The 10,712-nt window shown below is 46.1% G+C and overlaps 1 protein-coding gene across 1 annotated transcript in view; it reads right to left on the reverse strand.

Annotated features, from left to right (window-relative positions):
- The window catches only part of MAP2K1 (mitogen-activated protein kinase kinase 1), a 33,597-nt gene extending 23,552 nt beyond the window's left edge, over positions 1-10,045 (reverse strand). Inside the window, exon 1 of the mRNA XM_005483501.4 lies at positions 9,709-10,045. Coding sequence (XP_005483558.1) covers positions 9,709-9,788 — 80 coding nt within the window. The 5' untranslated portion in view covers positions 9,789-10,045. The remainder of the gene's footprint in view (positions 1-9,708) is intronic.
- Between the last annotated feature and the right edge of the window lie 667 nt (positions 10,046-10,712).

The following is a 10,712-nucleotide window of genomic DNA, read 5'->3' on the forward strand; positions in this document are numbered from 1 at the left end:
TTGCTGCCAGGCTGGGAGCCAAGCACACTCCAAACTGCACCAGGGATGGGATCCAGCTCTCCCAGGGTGATCCTTGGGAGGAAGCCACGGGGAGCTCAGAGCTGCTTCCTCCATTTGGTAGGGAAACAGAGGAACCACACAGAACAGCAGCAGCAAACACCTCTGTCCGGTTTTCGGCTGTTTGAAGGGCCTGGAAAGGCCCGGGGTGTCCTTGGGGCAGCCGCGTATCGAAGGACGAGAAGAGGCTTCAGTTCTTCTTTCGGTCTTTATGTTTATTAATTGTTTATCTAAAAGATTTTCTTTCAGCCCGACAGAGATCTGCTCAGCAGCCAGCCATGGGCACACTGTCTGCCCTCTGGGGCAGCCACGTATCTTTATACTCATTGTTACGTGTACAATATTTATCATTTTTCTCTAATACCATTTATTCTTATTGCTGGGTGCACTTTCAGTAATAACCAATCTAAAAGTGCTACTATGGCCAAAGAAGATGGAGGAGAAGAAGAAGAAGAAGAAGAACAGGACACACTCTAATTCTTCTATCTTACTTTTCTAAACCCCCCTGTACATAAATCTTAAACTCTGTGTCTCACCTTCTAATTAACTAATCTTTTCACTGTTCACTCCGGTGAAACTCTCATCTTTGTTGTCTTTTGTGTAGGGTCAAAGTCTAGCTACCAGACACTTCTGGCAACATTCTAGGACTTCTGAGTCCCCCAAGGTGGTCTCGGTGGCTCAGCACTTCAGGACTGAGATCTTGAGATCTGACACACCTCCCTGCTCATTCAGGAGGATGAACACAACGCCCTGCACTCAGGGCTGTGCCCTCACAATTACTGTGAGATCTCTCCCTTCCTGACTTAATGGAAACTTCCAAAAAACACACATTCAGGGTAAGGAAAGCTGGTTGCTTCCTCCTCTCTCCCAAGGGCAGCATGAGGTACCAGGTGCCCTAGAGGAGGAATTCTCTGCACCCACATTTGATCAGGGAGGCTCTTTCCTATTAACTCCCATTGCCTCTTCCTTTCTGTGCTCAAGGGGGTGTTGTGCCAGGGCAGCATCCCCCCGTGGCACTGCTGTGACCTCCCAAGCTGGAAAGGAATGCAGCAAGAACCAGACCTGTGTTTGCTGCTGCAGGCTGGGCAGGGAGGAGCCCACACTGTGCACTGGGAGCACCCAGAGGTGCTCAGAAGGCAAGGGGAGATTCTCAGCTCCACCTCAGCTCTGAGGAAAGCACTCCGGGAGGAGATGCATGAGCATTGCAGAACACACCTGCTCTCCTGGAGGCAGTAACAGGAACAGAAATGCTGCTTGTAGGCTGCTAGCACATCATGGCATAACAAAAACCAGAAAATAAGTCCTTAATTAATGTTAGTACTCCAAATCCCTGGGAGCTTTTTTTTCTTTTTTAATTCAATGTTAGCGCTAAGTTAATCATACACTCAACCCTAAAGGCTACAGCAAAACTCAACTCCAAAGTCTGCTTCAGACAGAGAAGAAAAAAGTGGCAGGGGAAAAAGGAAAAAAAATCTGAGAGCCTTTACCAGCAATTTGTCAAATATCTGTTCAAAGGCACCACTATCAGCGCTGCAAGCTGAACAATTAGCATGAGTGAAAGCACCAAGAAGCACTTTCACTTTCAGATCTCCTGTCGCATGAGGATACAAAGCTTGGGGGTTGTTTTCCAGAACAGTGACATTAATGCTTTCCCCAAGCCCACACAGCTGTCAATTTGGAGAAGAAAGTAGGCAGTTCACTACATAATTTCCATGAACAACCTCAATCAGGGAGCTGAAATTAAGTGTTAGGAACATGAAGACATTCTGTGGTTTTGAGAAGACAGACTACTATGTTGTGTGACTCTGCCAAACCCGGGCACCAAGACAAACTCTTATTAAACTTTTCCTTTAGCAAAGAGCAGTTCACAGAATAACATGGAAGATAAATGTAATTCCAGAAGTCCTCCAGCTTAGAGCACAGGTGTCTGTCTGGGTTAACTCCAGTGCAACCTCACAAAACTTACAGTCAGAGCATCAACTCAAAAAAAAATCCCAAATTCCCTAGAAATGCAATGAGTCTGCTTCGGAAAAATACACTGGTTTTCAACCCTCGTTGGTTTCCAATCCTTGCAATGTGTTAGAGGATATTAAAAAAAATTCCCTTGTACTCTTAGTAAAAGGCATGCAAAACAAAACCATTACAAAAGCACTGCTCTGTCCAAATGGTATTACTGTACCATTGCATTCAGAATTTGCCCTAAATCAACTCTGTAATCTCAAGTTAAGAAATTCTCCAGACAAACCTCCAGAAATCCAAGCTCTCCATCTCCCTTTCATGTCTGTGCACCACAGATTTTTCCCAGCAAACACTACACATGATCAGGATAAAGGAACCACAGGGCAATTAAAACTTCCTTATGGACAGAAAAATGAACTTATTGATTGGATATTTAAAGCACAACACAGAGGACACACAGAATTATAAATTCTGATCATCAGCTGACACATATATTTACCCAAGGCCTGCATTCCCATTGTTTTGTGTCTCTGAATTAGGAGTTAAATATAATGACAAAACCAAAGGATAACACATGCAATAGTTACTGTAACTGTATCTTCCCAACTCTCCCATGTGGCAGCCACACTGCCTCTGAGGGCCACTACAATAATAAAAAAGATGAAGTTACAGGATCAGCTTTCAAGGGCCCTGAATTAGGCCAGGGTTAGAACTGAGGCTCCTCTGTGCAGAGCAGAGCAGGACAAACTCCATCCAGAGCACAGGGAAAGAAACTGCCAGAAACTGCCTGAAAACAGAACAAAACCCCCAAAACTGGGATTCTGAGAAGGCCAGCATGGAAGGCTTGCCTGTATTTCTAATGAATGGATTGCACAACACTGAACATTTGTCAGCACGGCCATTTAGCCAAAGAAATTAATAACCTTTACCTAATATATTAATCAAGTGTACCAATACATACAGAAATATTCACATATCTATATCCAAAGAGAACATTTTTTTTTTCCAAAAAGAATGTGTTCTGCAATCTGCTGATTCATCTTCCCACCACACTGAAAAAAAGTTCTGGAAAAGCACAGAACAATGCTGAGTTGTACAAAACCCTGCAAGAAAGGGGGAAGAGCTGCCAGGAACTTTCAAGGGTTTCTTATAAAAACCCATAAGGAGGCTTTAAAGAAGATTCTTGTTCATCCAAAGAATCCCACACTGTTGGAATACCTCCATCCTGGTGCTCAGGATGCTACTGAGCACATACCAAAGCAGGAATCATCTGATTACCAATTTCTAGGGACAAAAGTGATTAGAAAAAGAAATCCACTGCTTCCTCAACAGAATAAAAAATTAAAAATTAACAAGTCTTTGGAAGAAAGAACACGATTCCCCAAAAATTCAGTTTTGCCAGCTAACATTCCTGCCTCCAAGAGACATTCCTGTGTTTTGGCAGTGGAATTTGCACACTTGCCACAGCCCAGGCAACCCCCGGGGTAATGGTGGGAGAACAAATGCAGCTGGAAAAAGGTAACATAGGCAAAAAGGTGGAGGAGCTTTTTTACTGGAAAATTTAGAACTCAGTAATTGAAAGGGAACAAACTACCTAAGGGTGAGATGGAAAGGTTTATCAGACCTCATAGAAAATTCCTTCCTCAGCTCATTTCAGAATGTTTCTCCTGTTTACAGTGAAATACGTTAAAGAATCCACTCTAAAAAGTGGCTGGTGGATTTTCTGCCTCAGGTGAATTCCCCACAATTTTCATATTTGGGTTTTTTTAAGTTAGTGCTAACTCCAAACCCCTTTTCCCAGGTTAACAACAGCACTGTTGTTACACCAATAAATAATTCAGCTACATGTTGGCTTTACCCAGACCCCCTCAATCCCTTTCTCTTGTTGTGAGACAACACTGGAAGGTCTGGCAGATTTGTTCCTCTTGGGACAGACCTGAGATTACTCCATTAAAACCTGTGCTGGTCAGGAATTGCTGTAATTTCTGAATTCCAGCATCTCCCTGTGCTCTGTCACTCGTGTTGATGCTCTCACTCTGCCCCAAGCTCTCACTCCCAAGTAACCCACTTTCAGATTAAATTATTTAATTTAAATAATTAAATTAAATTAAATTTGCAGTGGGATCATTTATTTCCCTGGCCCCAGTGAGAATCCTCTGGTGGGCTCAGAGCTCTCAGCCAGCAGAGCAGAGGCTCTGCACAAGGAGCAGGATCTTGCACAAGCCCTGTTGTGAAATCTCACCTCTGTGCCCGTCTGCACCTCCCTGCAAGGACAAGAGAAGCAGCTGGATCCAGAGCACAGCTGCACCTCCCTCACCACTCATCCTCCTCACATTTCCTCAGCAACGTTTATTTTTACAGCCAGCTTTTAACTCCCCTAAATTGAAGCTTTTTAAGCTCATACAAACTAAAGTATTCCTCCATTACCATCATTATGCTGAAATCTGACTGTCAGAACATAGCAAGGGGTATTAAATGTCTTAAAATCCTTCCTACATCCATAATTGTCAACAAAAAGCTGCCAACAGCCAGCAAGAGCTGCACAGGTCAGTGTGCCCCTTAATTCATTAATTTCTGTGCTACTGCTGTACACTCAGAACTTTTTTCAGCACCAGTCCGTGAGGTGCTGCAGGCTCTGACTTTTCATTATTTTATTATAACAGATCACATGTTCTATTAGTGCACTTAAGTAACATTAAAATGGTATTTCTAATTCAGTGAAGGACAACGCCAGGCTCAAGCACATTAAAAAAGAAAGCTGTGCATGAGTATATTTTAATTTAAAATGCACTCTTTCATATCACATGTATTTGGAAGTTTGATTAATCCTTCATTAGTAGGGGATTAAAAAAAAAAGGCTTCTCTCTCTTTTTTTTCTTTTTTAATATTTAAAAGCTTGCAGTAATTCTACATGTATATTGAATGCAACTGCAATCCAACCAGATCAGTCATAAAATTCCAGGGTCTAATCTTCCAGATCACTGCACACAGGCAAAAAAGCTCCCCTGATGTCCAAGGAATTCCAAAGGGAAAAAATCCCCAATAAAAAATCCCCCCAGGAAGTAAGGCAGAAATGACCCTGCCAGCATTAAAGTGAGCAACTCTGTGAAAATCTTCCTTTCCTTTTATCTAATCTCACATCCAAGAAACTGATAAAAAAACCTATTCCATGGAGGACAAATCCTCTTGGAAGAGGATGCACTGGGAAAGAGCCCACAATGGGAACTCTAAGCCCAAAAACCCAAACCCAAAGCCCCAAAACCCCATTTCTCTGATGGGACACAGCCTGCACCTCCACTCCTCAAAAACCCAAACTGAAGCTCCCTTGGGAAAGACACCGAAAAACACCAAAAATTGCAGGAAGCACAATAAGTAAGCAACTGTTTACTTTGCTAATTGCAATATATACCGAAGTGCAAACCAGTTCTGCACAGTCCCCAAACTTTCCTTTGCCACAGGGAGCTGCAGCAGCCATTCAGGGACCTCCTTAAATGCAGTTTAACCAGAATAAACAGCAGCAATAAGAAAAGGCTGATTAATTAATACTCAAACTATGACTGGAATTTGCAGTCACCCATTTTTACAAAATTACTCTCTGGCTTGAGCAGTTCTAAGGCACAGGTTGCTATAATCGAAGCTTTAAAAAGAGAAAACCCTGAAAAACCACATTGCGCCTGTTACTTCATTCTACTCAGTTTGCTTTGGAATTTCTTTCTTTTTTAAAAAGAAATGCAGTTCCTAAGGTGATAAAGACCTATGGACACCATCTTAAACCCTTCTCAAGGGCCTATTTCTTTTCAGCACATCAGAGAAGATGCAAATTTTGTTGTCTACTTTTTCTTGCTCTCATTTTTATCTAATTAAACACAAACCTCCCTATTGTAGCTGACACTTCACATCTGAGATTTGCAGAGGTCACAGCTCAGGCTTGATTTGGGAGACACCAGTTGTTGCTAAAACATATACACAGTTATATTTTGAAAAGAATTGCATTTGGAAAAAAAAACACACTTCAATCTCATTGTGTCAAAGCTCATAAAATATATAAAAGTCAGTGGCACTCAATTTTTAGAAAGTATTGTTGTCATTTTTGTATTTAATCAAATCCCAGGCACTTTTGGAAGGTTTATATTTTAACACCAGAGCTGGGAAAGTTGTTTAGATTTATTGAGACGAGGTAAAAAGCCAGGTTTCAGAGGAGTTAGTTTGAGCCTTCTCTTTGATTTTTTTTTTTTTTAATTTCAAAGATGCAATTAAAGAACTTCACAAAGCATCTTTCTTTCCATGTGAACAAAAAACTTATTCTAATACAGAAAGTGGCATTATCTCAAAACCTGCTTTTTTTCCTACTTCACGTTCTGAGGCTGGGCTGGCTTCAGAGAAACCAAAATTGGTTGAAAACTGTCAGATGGTGAAAGCAACAGAGAGCTAGAAGTTTGAAAGGAACACAAATCCATAAACCGGAGATTGATCTGCTCTTGTTTCTTTGGGCTATTACGACACTGAACATTCAGCCAGAACACTTTTCCTTCAATTAATTTTCATTCAGGTTTGCTCGGCTGGGTTTTTTCCCCTTTCCCTGCAGAAGCTTTGCACAATTATATCCGTGCAGCTCCAAGGAATGAAATTAAACCCGCAGCTGGCCAGTGTCACCCTGGTTTCACCCTGAGGAGCTGAGGCAGAGGTTCAGCCCTCACCATGCAACCATGGGAAGTGCCAAAAGCAGAAGTGAAGCTCAGGGCACAACATGAAGTTTCCTCTATTGTCCAACCGGGCAGAGCCAGGGATTGGGAAGGCCCTGGAGAAAAAATATTGGTACAGGATGTTGTGGTTAAGTAATAGCTACAAGTAACAAAATCTGCCGTCGGGGAGAAACATTGTGAAATGTTCATTTAAATATTTGGGGTACAAGAATTTGAATTAAAAGGGCGCTAGCTCCCCTTTGTACTACTTTGTCAGGAAAAAGAGGGATAGAAAAGAGAAAAAGAAAGGAAAAAAGAGGAAGAGCCAGGCACATGAGACCCAGGCCTCCTGCATTCTCCTAAAGCCCCACAGCACGTGCTGTAATAAGCTTTCCCTTGCTCCAGTCAATGAGCTCCCAGCACCAAATAAGGATGAAGACAGAGGACAGGACACAAATGCAAAGCAGGACATCCTGAATCATCCGGCCCCTTCTTTCATTTCCTCCCTTTCCCCTTCCTTTCTGCCAGGAAGTCACGGTGTCAGAAGCGCTCGTTCCTAAAAGCATTAATGAGCTACAGAGCCTTCCCCCTGAGACACAGAGAAAGTCTCAGAATTCCAGCACAGCTCCCCAGGCCCTGCACATCCGTTTGGGCCGCCGCCAAAATCGCCTGAGGGCCTGAAGAACTTCCTTCCCTTCCCTCGGGGTCCCTGGGGCACCCACGGACAGGAATTCCATCGCCTCGCTCGCAATCTGCCTTTTGGCCCTGCCAAGTCCTTCGGTGCTTTGCTGTGTCTGGGGAGCAGGGAGGCGTTTGGAGAGGGCCAGGTTTGTGTCTGTAACCAGCAACCGGAGCCTCACATTGCCAAAATTCCACGAGTGCAGGCTCGGGGCTGTAGGAAGTGTTAATATGGCAGTGCAGGGATGCACGGCATGCACAACAGCCTCACAACACCTGACTGAGGAATTCAGGCACTGACCAAAGGGGGAAAAAACCCGGAGCAGGCTCGGGGAGGAAAATAAACAACCTGACAGATTAAGGAAATGAAAAACAAATCTGTTTTCAACTCAATTCCAAAAACATTTTTAAATTCTGATGCAACTGTTCTTTGCTATTTGAAATCTTTCACAACGAGGGCTTAAAATTAGCAGGATGAGGGGATATTTCCATGATTAATTAATCCTGGCTGTATATAGGACAACTGGTTGCTGAATTTACTTTCACTAAGCTACTTCTTTTAAAAATACTGGCCACCTCTAAGCCTGGCAAAAGCTGGGTATAAGGTCCTGTGTGTGACACAGATCACAGGTCTGGGGACACACACACAAACCCCGGCCAAATCAACACATGGAGCAGAAAATGAAGCAAGGCAGTTCATCAGTGCAGAACAGAGCCAGCACTCCCAGGAGTCTCCAAAGGCTTCCAAAAAGTAAATGAGTACCATACATGTAACAGCAATTTAAGATTAATGACACTTCTTGCGGGAAGAGATACGATATTGAGTACATTGCGAGTGAGGTGATTTACATCAGGTACTACAAGCAGCAAGTGATTGGTGTATCAGATTTATTCTGTAGAACAAGACTAAAATGCACAGGGATCCCTGAAGACTAAATCAACATATTACCAACTGCCTTGAGAAAATCGACTGGAAGGTGCTACCCAAGCAAATACAAAAACACAGTATTTTTCCCCCTGTCAATCCAGAACAAAAGCTCTGTAATATTTAGATCATAATGCTTAGATACAATCAGTAACTCCTGCCAAAGAACAGTTTTTCAACAGCTCATCGCTCAGTTAATCATCAAAAGAGTTTGCTAGAAATGTCACAGCTGGAGCTGCTAGATGCTGAATTTTTTATTTTTCGGGAGGTGTTTGCTTGGTTTCAGGGTTACATTTCTTTTGCGGTCGATTTGGTTTTGGTTGTTTGATTTTTTGTTAGATGTTCGGGTGGTTAAAGGAGATCTGAGCCTGTGTGAAAACGTGGCACACACGAACACGGAGCACTTTAAAGCCCAAGAGTCGCACATGTCACTGCAAGGCTGCCTCACATCCTCTGTGTCACCGCGCTAGAACAGCACATCGCAGCTCAGTTTACATCTCCGGAGAGGACCGAGCTGACCATACAGGGGCAGGAATCTGCTCCTCCAAGACACACCTTGCTTTCAAGGCTCACTGAAGGGCTAGCCCGACACCATTGTCTGAAAATCAAGGTGTGAACCTTGACCCGTGAACCTCAAATGAAAACCTGCTGTAACATTTCATCACTTGGCGGTGCCGGGGCTGTGTCTGCCTGACCGAGGCCACCCTGCCCACCCACATCCGTGAGAAACCTGCAACGGAGGCTTCACCAGCACCACCATGCAACCATCCAATGTTCAGTGCTTTTTCCCCCACAAGTGTCCCCGTGATTAGCTCAGCCCTTCCCACATTTACAGTGTCATGTTTGTGTTGCCCACAGAGCAGCTCCGAAGCTGTTTCTCCACACACGCTCCTGCCGTAGCCAGCACAACATGTCAATTAGTGACAAACAGATCTGCTCAAACTAACCATTGTTTGGGTTAAAGCCAAGGACGAGGCAAAACAAAACAAAACACCTTTTCTACAAATCTGCGGCTTCCAGTATAAATTCTCCCACACACAACGTTTATGAAATATGCCATCGCAAACGTGTAATTTGGCATTACTAGGTAATTATATAAGCTAAGAGCCCAGCAGACACCATTACGGACTAGGAGAAAGGAGTTATACAAGTTTCCCCCTATTTTTTCACCAGTTTTTTTTCCCCCGCCTGTGTGACAGAAGTTTGTTTATGGCCGAAGGCAGCATCCCCTCACTCCGCGGAGGGCACAGCGAGCATCCCCCGCCGTGCCCGGGGCACCGGGAGTCCCGCCCGCGGTGCTCGCGGCAGCCGGGCCGGGGCGTGCGGGGCAGGGCGGGCTCGGAGCACCGCACCCCGCGGACAGCGCCCGGCCCGGCCCGGCCCGCACCCCGCCCCAGCAGCACTCACTCCGCAGAGCTGGTCCCGTTCACGGCGGATCCATCCGGAGCGGGGTTCAGCTGGATCGGCCCGGGCTTCTTCTTCGGCATCTTCGCCCGCACACGGCGCGCAGGGGAGCGGACGGAGCGGCCGCGGCCCCACTTCGGACAGGTCCGAGGGACTTCCTGCGGCGCGGCAAAGCGGGCGGGGAGCTGCCCTTGGCGGCGGTGCCCCCGCGGGCTGCGGGCAGGTGGCCGTGCGGCGGCGGGACCCCGCTCCGAGCGCTCCGAGCTCCGGCGGGCACTGCCCGGGATCGGGATGTGCCCGGCCGGGACCGCGCCGGCGCGCGCCGCCCGCACCCTCCGCGCGCATGCGCTGGGAGCGCGCGCACGCGCACGGCGGGAAGCGAGGCCGCGGGAAGCGCTGGTGCCCTCAGAGCGCTGCTGCCCTCACAGCCGCTCCTGCCCTCACAGAGCCTGCCCTGCCCCAGCCCTGCCCCTGGGTCAGCGGCGACAGCGGCAAAAATCCTGCCCGGGCAGGGTGGGCAGGGCAGGCACAGGCTGCTCAGAGCAGCTGGGGCTGCCCCATCCCTTGGAAGTATCCAAGGCCAAGCTGGACGGGGCTTAGAGCGCCCTGGGATAGTGGAAGGTGTCCCTGCCCATGGCAGTGGTTGGGCTTCAAGGTCCCTTCCAACCCAACCTATTTAATGATGACTTAAAGAGAGCCTTGCTTTAACATCGACTTGCTTCCACAAATCGATAAAGGACTGATATTTTTAAGGACCTGCCACTTAATACTAAAGGACGTGCAAACTGTAGTATTACAAGCAAGGGGAGCTGAGGGATCCGGAGGAGAGGCAGGACAGAGGTGTCCTGTGACATCGGATGGACCTGGGACAGCGCGGGTCACTCAGCCCAGACACCCCCGGGCAGGACAGCTGGGTGTCCGTGCCCCAGTTGGCCCTTCTGAGGCAGCAAAGTTGCTTTGAGAGCAATATATGTATATTTATCCTTGCTATTTGAGAGCAATATTTG

This window comes from Zonotrichia albicollis, chromosome 11 (genome assembly GCF_047830755.1).
Source record: "Zonotrichia albicollis isolate bZonAlb1 chromosome 11, bZonAlb1.hap1, whole genome shotgun sequence".
In the NCBI taxonomy this organism is placed as follows: domain Eukaryota; kingdom Metazoa; phylum Chordata; class Aves; order Passeriformes; family Passerellidae; genus Zonotrichia; species Zonotrichia albicollis.